This window comes from Ammospiza nelsoni, chromosome 4 (assembly GCF_027579445.1).
Source record: "Ammospiza nelsoni isolate bAmmNel1 chromosome 4, bAmmNel1.pri, whole genome shotgun sequence".
NCBI lineage: Eukaryota > Metazoa > Chordata > Aves > Passeriformes > Passerellidae > Ammospiza > Ammospiza nelsoni.
In genome coordinates, this window is record NC_080636.1 from 67922852 (window position 1) to 67946458 (window position 23607).

Sequence of the window (23607 nt, forward strand, 5' to 3'; positions counted from 1 at the left end):
TAAAGATCCTGCTGGGATAGAGTGTCACAGCTCTCACTGCACTCTGCAGATGGGAAAAGGGAGTGTGACCTTCAACCTTCCTCCTTTCTCACAGCCCCTCCTGCCCCACCTGCTGAGCATTGCTCGGGCTGCAGAGGGGAAAATGGGGCTCTTGGCCCAATGCCACAAGCAACAGGAGGGTGAAGGACCAGGGGCAGGAGACAGAAGCAGCCATGGCTTGAGCCCCACCACTCCCTGGCCACAAGAGTAGGCTGAGTACAAGGGTAGCTCTCATAAGCAGCTCTGCAGGGGAAAAGAGAGTGGGATGGATGTACTTGAATCCCCTTCTTAGAGAAAGTGTGTTAGAGAAAGGGGGACACTGAGAGCTACAAATGGACATGGGTGCTCCTGTGCTGGGACAGCACTTTGGTGTTCTCCCAGGGTATGATATAAAACCCAGGCACATGTTGAGACACATCGGCTCTCTGACCCTTCTCTTCTGATTTTTGGAGACTGTCTCCCAGTGGGGGAAAAACATATAAGGCTGTAGGTCTTTCAGCATCAAGCTCATTAACTTGGCAGGTGACACAGAAATAAATAAGAAAACCAAGGAGCTAGGAAAAGCAATCCTGGTAAAATACTTGATAAGGGTTTAAAAAGTGATTAACACTCTACTGAGTTCCTCACAGACTCTGTAGAACATCCCTCATGACAAATTGTATCTGCTTTTCTGCCTTCAGATCTTGGACAAAATCCTGCCCTGGCTGAAATCAATAGCACAAATCCCACACAGCAATTGTGCATATATCCAATGTGTACCTATCTTTGTGAATAATCTGCTCTTTACTTCCCCACTGCGTGGTGTTCTTCTAGGCTTGGGCTAGAAGGTAAATTACAGTCTGTTCTCAACTACTGTATTGCACACAGAATGACAGGACACAATGGCTTATTAAAAACACTGAGTGAATAGTGAACTGGTAAATTCTTCAAGTCTGTTACAAAAGATTTCTGTCATGTTTCCTTAGGGACTGAATTTTAAAAGACAGGCGCTTACCTTTCCACGGACTAGCTCAACCATTATGGGCCTCTGCAAAGCCTCCAGATACTCTTTCCCGATGATCTTCTCTGTGCTTTTTCCTTTGAAGATGTTTTTATCAGCTGGACGCTCATTCACATTTTCAACCTGAACATCTTTCATCTAGCAAAGCAAAAGCAGAGAAAATTAATGTAGAGAGCAGTGTAGAATTGGCCTGGAGTAGAGTAGATAGACTAAATCACATAATCAATGTTCTCTCTTTCTGCATTTCTGGTTCTGATTATTAATCTTCCATGATTACTATGTCAAAGTTTACAAAAGAAGCCAGTGCTCTCCACTGGGGAAATAAGTCCCAGAAAATGTCACCAGAAAGCTAAGTAACAAACCCAGTTTCTACTTAAAAAATATTTGCAGTTACAACTGAGGACAACCTATTGCCCCTCAGGTAAGGGCTTGCACACCAGTCACTTGAAGCTATAGGTGCTGTATGAAGCAATTTCTAAATACAGGAGACATTCTGAAGTGCTGGCTTATGATGTTAGATAGTTACTTGTGAAATCTTATTCTATAGGAATTAGATCATCAAAGCAGCTGGGTTTAGTTGATGAGACTCGAGAACAAAAGGTTTAGCTTGTGTTCTGAAAGTGAGTTCTCTGAGATTAGATCAGCAGCTAGATAAGTGCAGAAAAGATTGGGTATGTTTTAAGTTGTCTGAAGGCAATAATTACCGTAATTTTGACCAGCTGGTCATCATCATTGTCAGGATTTCTCCATAAGAGGTTGACATCCACACCAGAAGAAATCCGATATCCTGCACTTTTCTGCAGGGATGCTTTCACTTGATCAACATAGACTTCAGCTGAGTAAGCAAACTTATATAGCTTGTCATTATTTAGGCTGGGCCCTGTAGTGTGCCCTGTTTGGAAAGAAAAAACAAACAGCATTTTAGAATTGACTAACTCTCATAATCTACCATTTTCTCTAAGAAACCTTCAGAAAAATGAAAAATTTAATTACAAGCAAAAGATTTATGGGACTGATCCTACTACTCCTGATTACAGAGGCTGTCTCACTGAAGCAGCTGGGGTTTTTTGTGATTAAGTTGACACTGATCATACATATTTAACATAAGAAAGGTGACAAAATCCTTTTTCTAGCTCTTTAAGACTGTCAGATTCTTCTCTTCAGCTATGTTAGCATTACAAATTAATCCAAAATTATTTGCAACTCAAAATACTGTTAATAATCACACAATTTGTGTGCTTAGCAATGTGAAATGCACTGATGTGATTTGTTGGGGCCAACATAAATAATTATCTGCATCTCTTGCACATTTATTGGGAATCTTTCCATGGAGAGACTTGCCCAAGGTGACATGAATGTGATTAAAACATTAAGAATGTATTTTTTAGATAAAATAATTAAGCTCTTGTTCTTTCAACTAAATAATTGTTCCCATAGCTGTGTCTCTTCTGTTAATTTATATATTTTAAGGAATGTAAAAGGGAAGAGAAGGGAAAATAAGCTGGCTGTACACTAAGTGCTCTTAACATTCTCAAAGCAAACACACACAGAGTAACCTTAGGTGCTATCTGTAAGCAGCACAGCACCAGCCTCACACACCCAAATGCTGCACCACTGAATGCACTGGAGATTTCTTCATGGAGTTCAGGAGGTACAGAGCAGAAACATGCTCACAACAGAGGTAATCTAAGAAACACAAAGTGCTGTCCTCAGGGACATGCATCTCAATCTTATGACAAGTGCAGGGAAGGGCAGAGGAAAGAAGAAAAATCTCCCACAACAGCTCAGAAAAATTCTTAGGCATGCTGTAATGGAATCAGTGTCTTCAAAGCCCCCTGCAGAGATTCATCAGGCTATCCTGATTTATCTTATACCTCTCTGTTTTATCTGACTCACTTAAATAAGCTTCAAATCACTGCATTGTTGGAAAGGAAAATCAGTCTTATTTCACTTTAATATTTTAAAGCCCATTTAGGTGGGTGCACGGGTAGTTCCATCATGGCTGGATGGATACATTCTGCAGTTCAAAACCCCTGCTTCATTAAGACTTTGCATCACATTGTTTCCCTGTTCACTCAGATACCATAGCAGTGGATTAAGGTCAGCTTCAAAGAACCTTTCCCTGAGCAAAATGGACACTCCAGCAAGTTTAATCTGCAAGTTGTGTAAACTGGCAAAGTTACAGAACTAAACAGACTTTATGCCAGCTGGGGATGTGGTGCAGCAAGTCTGGTGATCCCAGTGGGCTCAGCCTGCTCACATGTGAGAGGCCAAAGCTGTAACTATTGATTTTTTCCCAGGGAGGTTGAAGGATTCATGTTGGCACAATGGGGCTGTCTGGTTTTGCATGTTTGTGTGTCTGTTTCCAAACAAAGTCACCAAGAGGCATGTAACCCTTCTTGGAGGTTTACTGTAAATTTCCTAGCCAATTTCCTTCCCCAGTTCCCTGCTTTGAAGCTACCTTACCCCTGAGAGTAGAGGGTGCTCAGTGCCTGCTCAGAGGTGGCTATGCCTTTCAGGGACAGATTCCCTGCAGTGCCTTGGAGCCAGTTCAAAATGTCCTTGGTTCACAATGTCCTTGATTTGCAGCAGAAACTGCAGTGCAAAGGACTTAGTATTGGCTGAGATTTTAGGAATACCACCCACTACGTGCATTCTAAACACAGCCCCATCTACAGGAAAAAAGTAGGGGAATAGCACATCCAAGAGAAATTATTTGGGTGCTCAGAGACAAGTCTTATTAGTTAAGGCGCATGTTGTGGTTTTGCTCCCTCCCTATTCTCAGTTAAAAGCACCTTTCACCTACCCTCTTCCTTTCCCCACAGCTGAACACACACATGGTTTTATTCTTTTTTTGTAAGAGTTCCTTCCCTCCTCCTCCCTTTTAGCATTTGCTTATCCCCACATACAATAGAGCTGTTCCATCCTAAAGGAAACAGATGAGCAAATGATGCAGGACCTTCTTGCAAGTGTCATGAAAGAAATGAATAATTGCAAAGTATTCCTGGGAGCTAGAAGAACATGAGGTATTGAAAACTTTTACCAATTCACACATAGAAAACACTGCAGGATCCAGGGCAGAAGACACCTTTAGTTGCCAGACTGGGCAAGGGTAGGCCAAGAGTGGATGATGATAAGAGAAGCAGCAGGGATGAGGCAGTATTGAAAGCAGTCCCAAAGAGTTAGCACTTATCCCTGTGGAAATGGGGAACCCAAGAGAGACAAATGAAGAGTGTGGTCAGGCTGAGAGGTGACAGATGACAGACAGAGGCACAGGGTCACTGAGCAGAACCAGTACTCAAAACAACAAAACTAAATTTTCATGCCAACTTCCACGAAGAAAACACCAGTACTATTCTGACAGGAATATTGCAACACCTTTCTGATAGAAACTTTTCTTAATAGAAAGTGACCCTTTTAGAAGCTCCTTCCTTTGTATTCAGCACAGCGCTGGGATCCTTGCTGCCTGTGCAGCCATTGACATTTCAGCTGATGGCAAGTGTCCCACTGCCTGAGAAGGGAGGAGAGATGGACACACAGACTGCCAGCAGCCCAGCCAAGCTCTCTGGGGGTCAGAAGTGCTGCTTGCAAGGTGGAGTGCATAACACATAGTTTGACTAGTAACGTTAAGTGTCTGTCATTAAGGGTAACATGCCAAGTCTATAATTAAATCATGATACTGTATAATACAGAAGGTTACACTGCATGAGCAGAGACAGCTGTCAAGTCCTGTGCCTTTTATTAATACATATGGCATGCACAGCATGTGTGTCTCTAACTACTTGCCAGCTCTAGCTTCATAAATCATTTTTGCCACTATCTCTGACACCAGATAGCTTTAAAAAGCAAACCCCATCCGCTTATTTGAAAACATTTTTCAAGTGGAACTGCAGTAGGAAAGTTTTACGTGTGCTGACCTACCTGAATCAAACAGAATAATGTTTCAATATTTCCAAAAGGCAGCGTGGCCTGATGAAAAGGTAAAACACTAATCCTAATCCCAGCTCTCACCCTGAGGCCCTAAGTGGCCTTTGGGCCAGTAATTTAGCTCTCAATCCCTCTGCACAAGAGAGAGGAAATCTGGCAGAGCTGAAGGGATGACTAATTCAAGGGAAAATGCTTGCTCAGTATCCTGGGGAATGTGACAAGCAAATACTACTTCACATCAAGAAGCTTTGTTTAATTGATATTAAGGGGAAGCTGGGAAGATCAGACACCAGAAATGTGGGACATTGGTGCCTAGCCATAAACGGAACGTGGCAGTCTCATGAAATAAACTGACAGGTAAAGAGGCACTGCTTGCAAATTTCTCTCCTTTATAACTCCTGTCATGAGGGTGTATAGAGGCAGGGAAGAAGGAAGGTTGCTGCTCAGTGCTTACACAGTGTCCTGGATTCCCTGCAGAATGCAGGAGGTGGCACCCATGAGAGCATCTCTACAGCCCTTTAAAGAGCTTAGCCCAGGATGTTGCGCTCCCCCTGCTTCCCTTCATGATGAAGACATCCTCATTAAACTAAAAAACTCAGCTTAAGGTTACTGCTCCTCTAAATTTAATGGGAAGTTGTACATGGAGAGTCACTACTACAGACACCTTTCCTTTTCATACATTGGCACTGCTGAAGCAGTCTCCAAGATTTCATACCCTTGACTTTGTCAGGACACCTGAGTAAAGCTCTGCTCACAGGGTTTCTGCAGACATCCAGATTTTGAAGACTTACTACAGAGCAATGTTCTCATGAAATTAACAGGATGCTTCTTACTGACTTCAGTGGTAGCTGAGTCAACTGCTCAGAAGCTGAAACCTGGGCAGCCCTGAGCACTTCCTGGCTCTGCTCCACAGAACACTCCATGTGTTTAACTTCTGAGCGTGTGAAAAGTCCCTTTGAAGTCAGTGCCCCCACAGTATGTCCTGATTAAGCAAGTTCAAGATTTCTGATCTTCTGGTAACACCACTGCCCCTGTGCACTTGAAAACATCATCTCCTCCATCACCTCTGCTGAGAGGAATGCCACAAGCACTTAAACCTAGCTAGTAAATGCATCTTGTATTACTCAAGCATGTCTGAGTAAAGCTGATAATTTTCTGAAGCAAAACAGAGATCTGCATACACACACTGGTTTTGCCTCTGCTGAGGCAGAAGCTGAACCAAGCCCAGTACAGACCTACCTTTCACAGAGGCTGAGTAGGTGGAAATGATGCAAAGGAACAGCACGGTAAGAAGAATCATGCTGGACTCAGCCGAGCTCCTGACTGCAGCATGAAGTGTGAGAACCTCCAAGAAGTGAGCTGAGAGTGGAGCTTGCAGAGAGAGCCACAGGCTTGGCCACACTGTTTATCTAGATGTAGTAAAGGTCAGATTCCAAATTCCACACTCAGGTACTAAGTTCATTAAAGGACTTCCAGTTAATTATTAAGAACTAAGGTAACTGGCAGTTTCTACCCCATTTTATCGATCGCCCCGGCTTTCATTTTTGAATACTGAGCCCACACAGACCCATTTCTGAGCAGCAGAGCCCACCTCCAGTGCTGGAAGAACCAGATCCTGCCACCACTCCTCTCTCTGAATGAAAGGACCATCAGCTCTGTTTCTGCCAGGGGCCAGATCTTGACCACTGTTTCCACTGTCTTGCATCATCTGTCATCATCTCTGAGCAACCACAGAAGCAGAGTTTTTTTAAGGGTCTTCCAGGAAACAGAAGTACATGGGATTTATCAGTGCCATCCCAAAAACGGATCCTACTTCATTACAGACTCAGATGTGATGTCAGTGCCCGTTGCACTGTACCATACTAAATCAATGTTCTTTCTTTCAGCATCCCCAGCCCCCATCTTATATCATTGCAGTGGTAGAGGTTAGAGCCTGAAAGATGAGATAAAACAAGACATTTTGTCCCGTCTCCATGAAGGGTACCAGCTTGGCAAGGTCTGGGAGCAGGGCAAACCAAGCCCTTCCCCCTTTTCTTGTGCTTCCTTCACCACCTCCCTTGAAAAGGCCCTGCCTGACTAACCCACATGCCTCCCTTTTGCTCTGACCGTAAATCCCAGGCCCTCTCACACTAACCTCATGGCCACAGGGCTGGTTAAAGGATGTCCTTCAGCTGTCCCTCAGGTGTCAGTGGGGCAGCAGGCCAACCCTCCATGTTTCTTGGCATGCCCTGCGAGGCTGCATGCCTCTCCCCAGCACACAAAGCCTTCCCAGCTCTGGGAGGAAGCAGGATCTGTCCCTGCCAGCAAAGGAAACACATATGGGAGCCATCCACACAGTCTTCCACTTCACTTCCTCAGGTTGATTTCATGTGACTGCGATCTACACACAACCCAACCCAGCAAGTGCCACCCCAGGCTGCAATTAGATGCTCCCAGAGGGCCTCATTCTCTGTGAGGGATGGTAAAGTGAGAGCAGCCTTCACCTTGAGGGGTATAAGTGCCTCCTCTGTTTTTTTTTTTTTTTTTTGTGGTAAAGAGAAGTTGAGCAAACCCTGTGGATGTCAATCATTGCCCAGCAGTGGGAAACAACAGGCCCATGCCACTGCTTCTCCCCCATGCTCATCTGCACCTTGTGAAGTTACCCCTGGGCCTCTTCCTGTATTTTGTTTGTGTGTGCACACGTGGGAGGGAGGAGATTAGGAAACCCCAGGGGTCTGCCTTTGCTTCTTCCCCATTTGTGGTTGGTTATGCTGCTTTCTCAGCACAGGTTGTGGCATGCTCCCGAATTCAAGGGGCTGAGGCAGAGGCCTCCTTTTGCTGCATTTAGTAAACAAGGAGCTTTCCAGGCTTTCAGTGCTGTTTTGAAAACAATAAGGACACTATCTTGGTGCAAAACCAACTCCATCTAGAGAAAGACCAGAGATATGGGTCCTGCTTCAGAAAAGTAGCATTGACATTTTACTCAGAAGGGGGAGGTGACGTTGGTTTGAAATCTGAAGAAGAGCAATTGTCCTCTTTCTGTGCTCTTGAGACACAGGAAATTTATTTCTTCTTTCAAATAAAATACTTTTTTAAAAAAAGGCCTCTGTTAGAATATCCCTAGCCAGATCTCCTGCTGATGTAAATCCACATCTCTCTTTGGATACCACTGTAGCTGTGTCAATTGCAGAGCTAAGGGCACAACTGTCACGTAGAGGAATTTTGTCCATACATTTCCACGTGCACACACATTTATACACCCACAGGCTTACCTGTAACACAGAGCTGGGGTGCTCTTCAGACATCTTAGAAACAGGAGGCCTGAGCCTCACCCCAGTTATGGCCAGAGTTAATCAGCAGTGACTTCCTTTCAGGCAGATTACACCCGTGCAAACGGCGCTGTGCCCACCAAAGTCCACTCCACGTACAGGCTCAGCCCCTCATGGATGCCTCACGCCATGCTGGCATACAGACTGGGGTCAAAGTATTCCTGCTGCTGCACATTTTCCAGAGTCCAAACTATAGGGCTCATATCTTTATACAGCCTAATAAAACTAATGAGATTTCCTCCCCTGTTCTGAGTCAACAAAATGTTTCTTTCTGCCTTCTCTTCTGAAGCAACAGCACAAAGATCTTGCTTTTCAACTCAAACCTTCAGTACCCCTTCAACTCAAACCAAAGTACCTCAGTGCATCCTTACCCTTCAGCTGCTGCCCAGCTCGCAGGCTTTGGGTGAATAAGACCCCCTGTTTCTGCCACAGGGGGCAGGGGGTCAGAGATGCCCACCCAAGCCACTGGCCAAAGCCAGTTTGCAACCTGAGCCTTCCTCAAGAGTGCTGCAGTCAGGCCCAGCCCACGGGGAGCAATGATATTGGCCACACCTGAGCCTCCCCTGAGTATCTTTTTTCTTCTCCATAGTCTGCCTCTTGAGCTGCAGCTTTGAGCTCTGGAATATTTAGTTATTTCAGTTGCTGGGAGAGAGGGTGACTCACCATTGGGATCAGCATCTTGAAAAGGTCACGTTAAGGCCCTATAAAAATAATGAAATTTAGACAGACAGCTCTTTCCCAATATTTGCGACTGCTCAGTTTTTCATTTCACTTTGTCACCACTTGGCAGACTTTGGAAAACATTGCATGATGCTCTGTTGTTGTCTGAGGACACAGGGGGCTGGATGAGCAATACTGATGCTTTGCAGAGGGCACTATGAGAAAAACAAACTGCGTAAGCAGCTTCTTCATTCTAGGAAAAAGCACATCTGAGTATTACATGACTTTGTCAGATGTCTTTCGCTTTTTAAAAAAAAAAAAAGGCTTCTATTGGTAACTCATCTGCTCCCTTTCAGTGACCAAAAAACACCAAAGGATTCTCCACAGGGAGACTGGAGCATTTGGGCTTTTATGATGCTGGCGTGTCAAGCTAGATATTAATAGTAACGTGAGTGAGGTTTTAAATAGACCCCAGCAAATGCAAATCGAGCTATTTTTAAAGCAATGCACTGAACAGGAATCACACATTAGATCAAATACTACAGCAAATATTTAATTCCAGCAGCAGTTGAAAGGTCAGTGTCTCACTATAGTGACACCACGCAGTTTTGTGAGTGCAACACAGCTGTGGCAAACCCGAAACCAGCACTAAAACTGTCCGAGTGTGTATATGTGGCACCCATGAAACCTGAGCTAAACACTGATGCACACGGAAAGGGGATTATGGCAGCGCACGCTCGTGTGTTTGCTAACTTTGTGTGCCTCGTTAACCGGGGGCAAACAGACATCTACATACTCAGGCTGCCCAACATACATTGTTCCCATAGAATATCATCCCAGTCTCCAAAACCGACTCCTGAAACAGGGCAGCATTCTTTCGTAAAGTTATCTGGCAGTGAAAGAACTTCACTGCCTTCGCTGGGCACTGACACCGGAGTTTAAAAACCTAATTGTCGGCGGCCTTTAAAAATAGGAAGCGCGAAGGCGCGGCCCTCTCCCGCGGGGGCGGAGGGAGCGCGGCACTGCCGGGGACCTCTGCAGCTACAGATCTGCCCGGAGGAATGCCACCAGCCAAAAATACTTCGCTGGCCCCTGCCTGAACTCAAACCATCAGATAAAAATAAGCTTTTCTCTTCCTTTTCGCTGCCCTTTATCCCCACGGAGCCCCCAAAGCCACGGCTGGGGGTGTGAGGGAGGTGGCGCGCGCCCTGACACCGCCCGCCGCTGGGGGGCGCCCAGCCCGGCGGCCTCACGCGGACGCCGCTCTGCTTCCCTCTCGCGCGCGCCTGCGCGTGCGCGGCTCCGCCCCTTCCCACGCCGGCCGCGCGCGGGGCGGCTCGCGGGTACGTTGCGGCCCCTCGGGGGCGGGGGGGGGAACATGGCGGCCCCCAGGGGCCCTCAGCGCGGACCCGCTCCGCGCCCGGCCCGGCCCCGCCGCCGGGGTGGGTCACGGCCCTCCGCGGGCCTGCGGCCTGCCCTCTGCAGTCATGAGGGGCGTATGGCGTGTCCGTGTGTAGATACACGTGTGCTTGCGTCTGTGTGTGTGTGTGTGTATGTGTATGTGTATGTGTGTCTGTGCGCCTGTATGCAGGCACTCAGGTGTGCAGGGCTCGGTGTGCGAACGCCCTCACACAGGGAAATAGGGATGTGCCAGCAAAAGCTCCGCTGGGTTTCTGCTGCGCTGTGTTTCCTGTCTGTGCTGCCGCTGCAGGCAGCAGGGGGTTGCTGTTTCCTGCCTGGTGGAGATGCAGCGTTCTCCGGTGAAGTTGTCCTTGGGGAATTGTGTGAGTGTCGAGCACAGACGAGCTGCTAGTGCGGAAAAATCGTGCTAGCCATGGGAAAGGACTGGTTATAACTGTAGTTGGTTTGAACTGAGAGTGTTTTGCTGAATAACAGTTGTTCATCCTTTTACTTGTGTTTGTCTTCTGACAGTGGTCAGTGTCTTTTAGTGGCCAGTGTCTTTTGTTTTCGGGAGAAATAAAAATTAATTTTGAAGGAGTACAGCTCGTTCATACTTCTTTTTTTCCCCCCCAAATGGCTTTAGTCACTTTAAAATTACATACTTCTATATTACATATTTCTCTAATATGCTGCTGTAGTTATATTGTAAGACACGTCCTTAATTTTTTGTGTTTGTGTACACGTCCTGCTATTACTTTTTGTTATATTACATTTGATTCAGTATGATTCCCTAAATTTATGCTGGTGTTCTTTTGCAAAGTTTTTAATCAGAAGCTATTCACTACCTGCAGATCTAGCAGGCAGAATTTTAGACTCTCAGAATATAGGTTATAATCTTTTTAGAATGTTCCATGTTATTATTTGCACAGGCTTTAAACAAACAAAAAAGGCCTTCTCTTATTCTTTATTCAGGCTTATAGTAGGTGTTGAGTGGTGTTTATTCTAGTTTAACATCTTGTTAATGACACTTATATCACTTTGTTTCCTAGAGAACTGGTGAGCAGAAGAATTGTTTTTAATGAAATATCCGGCATGTGCTGACAAACAAGTCAGAAAACCCAGCCAAAAGCTAATGTCATCTGAGTCACCCACAGACAGTCCAGAGGTGCCAATGGAAAATACCCCATTCCCTGAAGTTCCTGATGTGGACGGAAAGGTGAAGTCAAATGACAATCCAGTAGAGAGACTGGAGGCAGGCTCATGCCTTGAGTCCATGTCCAAGAGGCAAAGGAAGAAGCTGTTGAAGCAGAAGCAGTGGGAAGAACAGAAAGATCTACGGAGGTATGGTTTGCAAAGCAGCTTCCCATGGTTCCCATGTAATATTTAGTGCTAATAATAACGATGTGTCAGCAGAATGTGCTTGTGAATTGCTTCATCAAATCAAGGCAGTTGAACCAGTTTTCTCCCACACCAGGTTTAAAGCAGTAGCCCCAGGCCACTTGGTCTGCACTCAAGAGGCTGTAGAGGTAAGCGTCCCCTCCTCATACTAGAATTGTTCCTCGGCTTCAGGAGGATGTGAGGGGGGATTCAAACATGCATGTTGTTATTTGTTAGAAGGGAGACAGAACGTGTGGCCTTGTTCCTCTTTTCCTGGTGCTGTCAGACTTGAGATTCTTACAAAGACACTGAATAAAAGCAGCCGCATTTGAGACATGAAGTGCTGTGCTACAAGTTACGCTGACTTATATAGAGCTTCTGTTTTGATGTGTTGAGAGAAAGTGTATCTGCAGATGTGCTGATGGTGGTTTATTCTTATCCCACTGATTGCCACGTCCTCCTTCCCAAGACAGTGGTTGTTGCTGTCTCTGAAATTTGATCTCCCAACTGCCTGCTTCTGTCAGGAGGACAGGGGGATGGAACAGTTTCTTCAGAAGCCTTTTGAAAAACTGTGCAGTGAAACGGGATGTAAATTGTCTTCCTCATTCTGGTCCTGATACTGTGATTGCTGTTCATGTGTAAACTAACTACTTTTTGTCTAGTTCTGTTACGAGACTTGACTCAGAACACCTTTAAATCCATGAGACTCCCAGCATTGGGTTAATTAAGCAAATTGAATTTGTGTCAGATGTCTGTAGATATTTACAGAACTTCACAAAAGTGGGGGGAGTGTGTTTTGTGCTGGTCTCAGTGTGGCACAAATGCAGGCAACAGGCTGAGTTTAAACTATCACAGTCACAGGACAACCACTTTGGCCCTAGAAGTCTGCATTTGTGTGCACAACACAGTACCTCAGCAGAGTTGGCAGCACTTTTAGAGGATTGATTTGTTTGTTTACTTAGGCAGAAACGAAAAGAAAAACGCCAGAAGAGAAAACTGGAACGTCAGTCAAAATTGGATTCCAGTAGTGAGGGGAATGGCAGAAAGTGCATGCGCAGGGAAGTTGTTCCTAGCACGCTTCGCCTCATCGTGGACTGCAGCTTTGATGACCTGATGGTGTTAAAGGTAAAAGGAGCTTCAGATTAACTAGGTATATTTAATTCTCTTAAATATAGACTGTATGTTCTCAGGATTTTCCCATGGGTTACAGACTGAGTGTTGTCACAGAGATAAACCTGTTTGATTCCTCAGATTAATTCTGTATGTTCATTAAATCCCTGTGATTTTTTTTCCCCTAGAATAATGTAAATCAGGCGCAATGCATAGAGGTGTCTAAGTACACCTGTGTGGAAGATGTGTCTGTCTCCTTGTCAGCATAATCCCCTCACAATGGGTGCTTTTCCTCTCAGGATCTGATGCCCATACTCTCTGAGTAGTCACTTTAGCCAGTTAAAAGCTTCCTTTTTCTCTCTTTAGCTTCTGACTGGCTCATGGTAAAGCATTTTGTGATGGTCTGTATAAAGGACTAAATAAAAACAAACTGTGTTGTGTACAGGATGTTAAGAAGCTTCACAAGCAGATTCAGAGATGTTACGCAGAAAACCGCAAGGCATTTCATCCTGTGCAGGTGAGTTTGAACAAACTGAACGCTGACTGTTGCCAAGTACCAAACATGAGAACTGTAGTAGGAAAAGAAAATATTTAAGCTGCCTCTTTCATAAGAAAATTACTTCTATTATAACACATGTTATAAGGATACACCTATATATGGAACAGTATGTGCATGCAGATGAAAAGTGCCAGATCCAGGTGTGCCAGTAAGAGGCTGTTGATACTCTTGGTTTTAGCTGTGGCAGATTTTTTAAAAAGTCATTGTAAGTCTGAATTTTTTAAAAAGTCATTGTAAGTCTGAATTTGTCTTTTAAACGTATCACTAACTATATGAATATAGTCCTAGTACCACTTCCATCTGAAAAATATGAGTTTTAGCTAGCAGTTAAGGGTAGAAAGAGAGGAAACAGATTGTGGCAAATTGACATTTTTGTATTTTGTACCTCTTGTTTGTTCTGTTTGAAGTTTTACTTGACCAGCCATGGGGGACAGCTGAAGACAAACATGAACGAAAATGACAAAGGATGGGTGAATTGGAAGGTGAATATTTGAGTATTTCTGTAAAAAGTTAAAGTCTTGATTGTAGTTGTTAACTATATTGTTAGTTGTGAAGAACATTATTTTTTTCAGCATGGGTTTTTGTAATACATGTGAGCAATAGCATATTTGAAAAAGTGTAGCTTTTTGTCCTTTTAATTGATTTAACTTTAATAAGCCAAAGACTGCTTCTCTTGAATCTAGATTTGATTTTTTGCTTGAAAAACTACACACAAATCCATTTTCACTTATTTTTTTTAACAAATTCCATTCTTGATAGACTGAGCAGGACTCCTTGATTTAGGCAGTTCCATCAGTTGTCTGTCTTGGCAGTGCTCTTTTATCCATGTCCAAAACAAGACTTTCCAGTTGGGATGTGGTTCTCTGGTGTGCACTTTCACTTTCATCACGTTCCTTTCAGCGCTGAAGTGTTCTGGAGAGAAGTCGCTTCTCCTGTGGTCAAGCTCTTGTTGGTTTTCCTTGTGACTCCCTGTTAAGCCACTATTCCAACAGCTGCAGAGGAGGAGCACTTAGAACAAATAAAAGCAGTCCTGTTTCCAGCAGTTCTTGTGCAATAGCTGCTCCATGAGAGCTTAGCATAAACTTCTCTTACTGAACAAGTAATGTGAACTAAGCGTTTGCTTCTGGGTTCACTTTTTTAACGGGCTTGAAAACTACTTGGATCCATAGGAGAAATATGGCAATGTTTGACAGGAATCACAAGAACTTAAGGACGTGTAAAGTTCTTCTGGGTCTCAGAAAATTTCATGTTTATTTTTACAAATCAGTGCTCTAGGGACTGGATTGTTTACAGAGAAAATCAATCTGCACTGTGCTACGTATTTGAACGTGAAGGAGGAATGTGGAATGACCACATACTGTTGGATTTATTTTGCCAGTCCCATCATGGGTCTGTAAAGCTTGGCCAGCAATTCATCAGTTGAATGTAACTTCTTTTAACTACCTTTTTTTGAGGATATCCAAATTAGAACAGAGCACTATAGTGAGCTAATAAAGAAAGAAGACCTAGTATATCTTACCTCAGATTCCCCAGACGTTCTCAGCGAGCTTGATGAGAAGAAAGCCTATGTGATTGGAGGACTGGTGGATCACAATCACCACAAGGTAAGCTGTGGGTCTGTTCCTTTGCAGCTTTTTTTTGGCGCCTTATTTGACATTATTGCTGTTCATGTGTAAACTAACATAATTAATAATGAGAAGTCTTCTTCAAAAAAGAATTTTAAAAAATGTTGAAGAAATGTGAAAAACACTTGTGGTGGTAGCAGTGGCTTGTGTTCCAGAGTTTTCTTATTCTTTACTCTTCCTCTGAAAAAAATATTGAGTGACTACAACCTGAATATCTTTGTACTTTAACACAAGCTCGCCTTTAAAACAGCCAACAGCTGATGGTTCTAGAGCTGCAGCTGCATGAACAAGTTTCATTTACAGTCCTTTTGACCACAGGTCACAATGTGAAAATCATATAAAGTAGTGAGTTTTCCAGTGGTGGTAGCCCTTGATGAAGGTGCTGTCCAATCGGTTAAGTTTCTTTTTGTAACCAACTTCTAAAGCAACACCATGGCAGCACAGGCAAAACTTTTGCCAGGAAATGATACTTGTAGTGAATCTGTATGGGCTCATCTGAAACAGTAATTCTCAATCCACTTGTTTTGGTGTCTTTTCCCCAGGGAATTACTTACAGAAAAGCTGTAGAGCAGGGAATTGGTCACGCACAGCTCCCACTTGGAAACTTTGTCAAAATGAACAGTCGGAAGGTGTTAGCTGTCAATCATGGTAAGTTCTAAATCACAAAACAATTACATTATTTTAGAATGTACCTGTAATAGTCACACTTCAAACCCACTGCACTGTAGTGCAGATGCCTAAACCTTGTTTTATTATGTTGATATTTCTTGAATTTAGTTGCCTTCAGAATACACTAATTGCCCTGACCTTTAAATATTGTAGATATGGTTAAATGTAAATGACATCTTAGCCATTTAGAAGTGAACATTGTGTCCTGTTGGCTTGTCTGAGGATTACTTGTGGCTTTCTTACCATCCTGGTCTTGTTTCCAGGTTTACTGTATAAGTGAGTAAAATGTTGAAAACTATCCAACATTGTATTTTATTGTAGGGTACACATTTTATGCCAAGGGAGGATGAATGAGTGTGATGTTTTCACCTCTTTCAACAGCTTTGTTCAGCAGTAACTGCCTCAGTACCTGTAGACTTTCCTCAGTTGGTATCAGCAGTACTCCAGCTACTGAACTTTCATAACTGTATTTTTACCTGATTTCCTGGTTCTGATTGAAGTATTAATGGCTTAACCAAGCCTTGAATCCTGCTCCTTTTAAACTTTCAGCTTTATTATTAGATTGTCTTTCAGTGTCATTAAACAAAAATACATGCAAAATGCAGCCTACTCAGACCTTCATGGAAATTTTTGACATGGTGCCAATGCCTTTATTGCGCTCCACTGCACATTCTTTAGCTTAACTTACCTTACTTTATTTCAAGTTTATTTTTTTATGTAACACATTGCTCAGTGATAACTTTATTTTCTGAAAGTGCCATTTTAATGAGGTTGGCATTTGCAAGATAATAAAGATTATTTAAGCATGGAGGCGAATATGGTATGGCACAGGACTTAAAAAATGTCCAAAAAATTATCAAAAAAACTTATGTATTTTTAAGATTTTACATGTTACAAAAATTGGATCTTTCACTGTTGCTTTATATAGAAAGGAAAAGCTAATTAGAGCTAATTTTAGGAGGGGTCAAAATCTTTAATCAAGTGCATCCACAGCAGGATTCCTATCAAACATGTGAAAGCATTGGTGCCTGTACAGAAGGCACTGGTGAGACTGAAGTATTTGTCTCAGTTCCTAACAGAAATACTGTCATGCAGCTGGAGACTTGGGCTGTGCTTGGCTTCGGGCTGCAGCAGTAGCAGAATTGCAGTGTCTGTTCCTGCCTGCATTTCATCAGCTCTGCTCTGAAGAAACCACAAGAGCATGCACCTAAACCTCTGTAAAGACGGATTTGGGGGTGTGTTTCTATTAGCAATTCACTTACCTCCCTGTAAAAGCTGATGGGCTTTTCTGATGTTGCAGTGTTTGAGATCATCCTGGCTTACCTGGAGAAGAGAGACTGGAAGGAGGCCTTTTTCAGTGTCCTGCCACAGAGGAAAGGGGCTGTTCCTTTGGGAGAAGCCAATGATTCATCCAAACATGCTCTGTCTGGGAAAGAAGATGAAGACAATGACTCGGACAGCAGCTAGGCTTCAGAATTGGATGATGGGAATGACGAGACATGCAGTTTGTGGAATAAAACTGGGGCAGGAAGGAGTTTTGCTTCAAAGACCATCTGCAGCACTTGTAATGCTGAATTGTCTCAGTGCTCGGTAGTCCCAGAGCTGTTTCTGTGTATGAAAGGTTAAGTTAAATGCAGGTTTTACCCTGAAACTTCAATATAATAGCTTTTTAAAAGAGAGAGGAAAAAAAGAAATTAATGGAAAATGCTGCATTTTTTCCCAGGGAAGCTGTTTAATTTAATTTTTTTAATATTATTTTTTATACATACCAAGTTGGATGTAAATTCCAAGAGCATTAGTAGTTAATATTTTAATGTATACATTCTTGTCTCCATTTCTGTTCAAAAGTTTTCTTAAAAGCAGTGAATGACAAGTGCTCCTTTGGTTCCAAAACCTGTACCACTAGTGCCTGCTGCAAAGTGTGCATGAACACTCCAAACAAAAATTCTGATTTTCCTGAGTATCTCAACAGAGAATCACAAGCAACTGAACTGCCTGATTTATCTATTGTGTTTAGTTGGCTGGGGTCAGTAGGTGAAGTATGAATGTGGGGTTAAGCCAGTGCTTTATACTTGAGCTTGAGAGGGTTGGGTGTTAGCACAGGTGCAAATCCTGTGCCTTGGTAGGCACATGGTGCACAGTGAGGTGATTCAATCACTTTTGATTATTCCTTCATATTCTCAGCAAAATTTATCACATGGCCTCAGAACAACACCAGGAGAGAGGAACTCTTCCTTTACAGGTCACTCAGATTCAGTATTACTGTGTAATCACAGGATCCTGTATGTATTGTATTGTCTATCAGATATTTTTCCTTTAAAAAAAAATCATAATCTTAGTCTTGGATGGACGTTCTGATTCTGATTCATCCCCTGACTTCAGTGCTGTGGCAGAGTAGTGAAGTGGACATCCTGGAAGTGAGGCTTTGCTTCAGCCCTGTGAGCCTGCCTGTCCCTCTCTTCTCCAGGGAGTAGCCAGGTGGCTGCAGTGCCTGAATAAGTGCACCTCTCACACAGGTTTCTCATGCCTGAAGAGCTTGAGGTCATGGCATCCCAAGTGTTCCTCTCTGCTGAGCTGCAGTCAGAGGGCTGATTCAGCTATGATTTGCCTTTTGCCCATTTTTCTTCTTCCCTTTATTGCTGCTGCTTTCAAGTGGAGACTGCAAGTGGGATCCCTGTGGCTCCCTATGGTCTGTGAAGGCTCGGCACACAGCTGGTTATGACTTACACTCTTAGTGCACTTCTCTCTATGCTTTCTAAAAGGCAAATAGAAAAGTTTATTCTGTTAAAAGGATGGATTATGGTTTGTTACTGAAGATCCATGGGGCTTTTCTTAGGCTTTACAAAAGTGTGATTGCTTTGTTGCAGAAACTAGATCAGCCTTTTCATAAAAGCATTGCTGGTTTTATTTCTGTAACAAAAAAGGCAGCATAAGTGTACCCAGCGTGTATAACACTGATTCTCTAACTGAAATGTGTAACATTTCAAGGAATTACGCCTCTACAGCTGAGAGAACCTCATGTTAATCCACGTAGCCCATACTAAACCTGATCTAAGACTCTTCAGTCTGTCCAAGGTTTCCTTAAGACCATTTCATACATGTGCCTTATTTACTCAGGCTTGAGAGTATAGGAGCTCAGACAAACTGGAGGCTTTTAGAGACATGCTGGAAGGGTTCCAAAGCATCTTATAGAACTGTTGTACAACTTAAAACACAGCCTTACAACATTACCAGTGAAATAAGATACACACATCCAGATGTTTTAAAATTCAGTTGCTTAAATCTGAAGCTTACCTGTTTATGGAGAAATAGAAAGAAAACATGGTCTGGGGTGTATTGCTGTTCAGAGGCAGCTCATGCCAACTGCACTGTGTCACAACAGCTCAGTGGCTGCTGCCTGTTCATATGTGTTGCTTGTCTCACCCACACAGTGGGGTCTGCCTGTCCCCCATCATAAGAAGCATGACAGCAGCTCAAGGAAGGTGATCCTCCTGCTCTGCTGAGACCCTGCCTGGACTGCTGTGGCCGGAGCTGGGGCTCACAGCATATGAAGCCCATGTTTGAGCAAGTCCAGAGGAGGCCATGAAGATGCTCAGAGTGCTGGAGCACCTCTCCTGCATACAGGCTGGGAGAGCTGGTGCTGCTCAGCCCAGGAGAAGAGAAGGCTCTGGGGACACCTTACAGCACCTTCCAGTACCTGAAGGGAGCCTACAGGAAAGCTGGAGAGGTGCTTCTTACAGGGACAGGTGGTGATAGGACAAGAAGGAATGGCTTTTAACTGACAGAGGGTGGGTTTAGGTTAGATATTAGGAAGAAATTCTTCACTGTGAGGATGAGGACTTTTAATTGTTTTTCATTTTGGATTTACATAGTGTGTACAAGTTATAGCAGTGTTTGGCACTCTGGTGTTCTAGCTTGTGGCATGCTCCTTAAGAAAGCACGTTTATTCTTCATTTGCAATCTACAGACCTGGCTGCTCTCAATATTTTCAAGATGGTCACTTTCATATTTCAGGCATGGCCTACAAATGCATTACACTGGAAGCAGAGATAAATCACTGTACTGTTTTATAATAAGAAATGACAAGGAATTTGTTTCTGATGCCAGAAATAAATATTTACATACAGTGCTTTAGGACTTACAGAAAGATCTTTCTTTGAACCAGCTTTAGGTGTATGAAGTTAATGCAACTGTAGGAAAACACACTGGGAAGTTCTCTGCTTCACACTGCTGTCCTCAGTGAAGATCAGCTCTGACATGCTTGTCTAACCAAGACTTAGAGATCTCCAATGTGATTTGTTCCTGGGCCACAATGTTGAAGAACAGAACATTAAAAAAACACTCTGCACAGCTCTAGAACAGGATCCCTGTGTTTCACCACCAGGCGTGAAACACCTGGCATCATTGCTGAGCTTAAGAAACGCCACCAGGCGTCATTGCTGAGCTTAAGAAAGCTCTGACTTTCATCCCTAAGCTTTGTAAAATTTCAGGTACTCCCAGAACTATTGCTCGGCCATGCTGGGCAGCAGAATATATCCAGAGGTCTTTAAACCTATGTAGGAAAGCATTAGAAAGGCAATAAAGAAGGTATGGCTCAAGGAACCTGAAAAGAAAGAAACAGAAAATAGGAAGGGGATGTGGCAGAAAGTCAAACCTCACTGAAATAGGCAAACTTTCTTTTAGTTGCATTCAGTGGGGAGGCCACAGCAAGGTGCCATAAATAATCCTGTTGTTTTGTTCCCACTGAGCCTCTATCTCCGTGGTTCAGATTTCTGAAGTCAGGAACCTCAGCAGTGTTTATCTGCATCCATGTTGTGACAATTTCCCAAACACTGTACTGCTGCAGGTTGCTGTACTTTCCCCCTTCTTGTCCATTTCCTGGATTCAGCTCAATTTGCCTTTGATTTGGCTTCCACATGTCCCATATGCTCATTGTCCCATATGTCCCATATGTCCCATAGTGCTCCATGTTTGCTTATGGAGCAGTAGTGTTTGATTCTAGATATGAATCAGGTGCAGAAGAGCACCTGAGTAGAAAAGAGCCTCTCTGAAGTGCCCCATCTCAGAGGCTTTTGGTCACAAAGTTGACAATGATGAGTTTTGCATGGAGCTCAGGGGTGTAGCTGTCCAAGGGGATCCACACTGATGGTTATTCCAAAATCCTGTGTGCATGACAAGACACATGCACTCAGGGCAATCTTGGGGTAATGTGACTACCAGGTGCAGGATGTGGCATTTCTAAAATCCTTAGAGCTTGAGGATAAGGTCAGGGAATTTTGAAGAGTTTGGTGTTTCTCTGATTTAAACAGAACTTTTTATTGCTCAGGCTGTGCTGTAGATCACACTGAAGATTACAGGTTCACTGCACTATTATTGGTATTGGCTCGTATTATTGTAAAGAATCCATTTATTCTGCAGGAGGGCTTTAAAATAAGCTATCAGTAAGCACACTATCTTCTTATCCTAATTTATTAGTTATTGAAAAGCAGAGGTGGACTTCAGTGTGACTTCCAAATCTAAAGCTGAATAAACTTTGGCCCATCTTTGAAATGTGTGCCTTAATTGTCTCTCTTCCAAGAAGGTGGCTTTGTTAGCTAGAACAACAGCATCTACTACTGACAATCCTAAAGCCAAATAATCAAATGTTTGATTTGTTTTTATTCCCTTTTGCTGCATTTTTATTTCAAGTACTGTAAGATGTGCTTTTTAATTTCTTGTTTGCCTTGTTTGTCTGTGATAAGAGGCCTAAAAGGAAGAAAAGCATTATTTTAAAAAGGGGTGTTGATGCTTGATTGAGTACTCTCCTTGAATATTATTTTCCCCTTCAAATTCTTCTAGTACTTGCTCTAAACCCACAAGCCAATTTACACCTTTCAGCTTTAGCATTTCTTCAGCTTACTAAAATGAATAAGGCATTGTCCTGTGAGCAGTCGATTTATTTCCTGTGTGTGTTTGGAAAGGTGTTTATTTCTGGATGTCTTTGTTCATGTTCTCACAAAACTGGATGACATCCTGTATGTGCTTAATTCAGCTCCATTGCCGTGTCATGCACATTTGTATAATCTTCAGACAATCCCTAAACTTTTTGAAGGGCATAACTTGCCCTGCCAGCTAGTTCTGCTCAATCTCTGTACTTCAATAACAATGAGCACTTGCACTTAGGGTTTTGTATACCTAATCTTGTGGACATTCTTAAATGTGCAGGTGGAAAAATACAAAGGAGTTGGAGCAGTCACAGCTTCTATACCGTGTAGGGTGGGACTTCAGAAATGTTGCTCTTTTTTTCCTATTTTCTGCTAACATGTGTGTTCCAGGGCTTTTGTGTTACCAAGTTCTTCGGAAGTGACTCTTAAGAGGGTAACTTGGAAATTGCTATCACACAGTAAGAAGAAATGCTGGATTTTCAATTTAAACACCCCCCAGAAGGTTTATTTTTCTTAACAGCTAAGTTGACTGTCGGAAAGAAACAAAGGTAACTTTAGTAAGCTTAAAAATCAACATGGTAGATAAGGAAGAAGTAACCTCTTTTTAAAAATTCTAAAGTTTTAGCTAAAGTTAGTATGCATTTTATTATTTGTCAGTTAAATCTGTGATGCATAACTGCTCTTAAAAGCTTTTTTTTGTTGTTCTCTGAAGAGCTAGAGAACAACAGGTTCTCTCTAGGTCACTTGAGCTGTGGTTAAAATAGTCTCCTGTTAAATAGAGCCACGTTCAGTGCAGAACTAATTTTTCATTACAAGAAAGCTATTTCAGAAAGCACTAGCTCTCTTCACCTGCAGTCAACATCATGCAGTGCTTCAGGCAAGCAGTGCAAGGCTGCTCAGCCCTGGCAGGAGTAAGGAGTGGGAAGCAAGCTGTGCTGCCTGGCAAGTGGCAGCAAAGAACCGCTTTGCTACAAGTGCCTTGTAGGCAGAAACTGTAGCTATGGCTACAATCTGCTGAGCATGGTCAATGTTTCATGTTAACATTTGCCCAAGTTACAGTCCCCAAGTGAAGATAACCTGGAGTGGCAAGAACAGGCCTTTGCCCACTGCTTCTGTGTGCAGGCTCACCAGCCTTGAACACCTCCAGTATGCTCTTTGTCTTCAGCCTCTGACACATATTTCACTGAAATCTGCTGAGGTTAATAAATAACTGGAGAGGGGATATTACTGCATCATGTTCAGTTGGATAAATTGAGATAAAAAAAATGTTAAAGGAATTATGTATCATATCTCCATAGAATTACAGGCTATTCTAATTGGAAGGGACCTGCATCAAAGTCCAACTCCAGGCCTTGTGCAGGGCAGCGCCAAGAGTCACACCCTTTGCCTGAGAGCATTGTCCAATCCCTTCTTGAATTCTGTCAGTCTGGTGCTGTGACCACTGCCTTGGGGAGCCTGTTCAGGTGCCCAATCACCCTATAGGTGAAAAACCTTTTCCTAATATTCAACTTAAACCTCCCCTGACACAACTTCATGCCATCCCCTTGGGTCATGTCACTGGTCACCAGAAAGAAGAGATTTTAATTGCACAACATGTAGATAAACACAGAAAAAATTTCTCTTCATAGTGACAGGCCTAAAAGTGGAGAGATCTAGGGATCAGCTAAGTATTTTCTGGCAAAGGGTTCAGCTGAGGGCCTGTGCAAGCAAGTTGTAAAGGGGTGGCACTGTGGTTTCCTTGCATTCCAGGGCCATTCCATGTATGCCCTCAGCTGGAGCCTCACCCTCATTTATCTTTAGGAATTGGGCAGAGCAAGGCAAATAAAGCAACTTCTGCAACATGGTTATGCAAGTCTGCTCACGCTTCACTGGAACCCTGTGCTGTCTCTTTTCTTGTCACCTTTTGCCTAAAGACCATGAGGTCTCCCACACACACACCCCTCCCACACACCCCCAATTTCCTCACCAGTGTGGCCATATGAAACACAGAAAAGGTCTCGGCTCTATA

At 43.3% G+C, this 23607-nt stretch overlaps 2 protein-coding genes across 6 annotated transcripts in view; one reads left to right on the forward strand and one right to left on the reverse strand.

Annotated features, from left to right (window-relative positions):
* Positions 1 to 8320, reverse strand: part of MTTP (microsomal triglyceride transfer protein) — a 28831-nt gene extending 20511 nt beyond the window's left edge. Inside the window, exons 1-3 of one of the 2 annotated variants that reach the window (XM_059471352.1) lie at positions 8218 to 8320; positions 1744 to 1931; positions 1034 to 1177 (exon numbers count right to left, since the gene is read on the reverse strand). In XM_059471352.1, coding sequence (XP_059327335.1) covers positions 1034 to 1177 — 144 coding nt within the window. In that variant the 5' untranslated portion in view covers positions 1744 to 1931; positions 8218 to 8320. Of the gene's footprint in view, positions 1 to 1033; positions 1178 to 1743; positions 1932 to 6205; positions 6483 to 8217 lie in introns of those variants that run through there. The other variant, XM_059471351.1, reaches the window with a different exon arrangement.
* A 1927-nt stretch (positions 8321 to 10247) lies between these two features.
* Positions 10248 to 21225, forward strand: TRMT10A (tRNA methyltransferase 10A). Of its 4 annotated transcripts, none has more exons than XM_059471088.1 (9): positions 10248 to 10277; positions 11385 to 11676; positions 11810 to 11861; positions 12679 to 12837; positions 13268 to 13339; positions 13789 to 13863; positions 14836 to 14985; positions 15549 to 15654; positions 16976 to 21225. In XM_059471088.1, the coding sequence occupies exons 2-9, from the start codon at positions 11414 to 11416 to the stop codon at positions 17140 to 17142; spliced, it is 1044 nt and encodes a 347-aa protein (XP_059327071.1). In that variant the 5' UTR covers positions 10248 to 10277; positions 11385 to 11413; the 3' UTR covers positions 17143 to 21225. The 4 variants fall into 4 exon arrangements, with proteins under 4 accessions (XP_059327071.1, XP_059327070.1, XP_059327074.1 ...); XM_059471087.1 differs by lacking the exon at positions 10248 to 10277 and adding an exon at positions 10301 to 10376; XM_059471089.1 differs by lacking the exon at positions 10248 to 10277 and adding an exon at positions 10553 to 10718.
* The last annotated feature ends 2382 nt before the right edge of the window (positions 21226 to 23607 follow it).

Excerpts from the sequence above, each read along its gene's own strand:
- TRMT10A (XM_059471088.1), top strand. The coding sequence starts at position 11,414 with ATGAAATATCCGGCATGTGCTGACAAACAAGTCAGAAAACCCAGCCAA. Across the intron at positions 11,862-12,678 it reads GCACTCAAGAGGCTGTAGAG|AAACGAAAAGAAAAACGCCA; the intron begins GTAAGCGTCCCC and ends TTACTTAGGCAG. Across the intron at positions 14,986-15,548 it reads TGGATCACAATCACCACAAG|GGAATTACTTACAGAAAAGC; the intron begins GTAAGCTGTGGG and ends TCTTTTCCCCAG.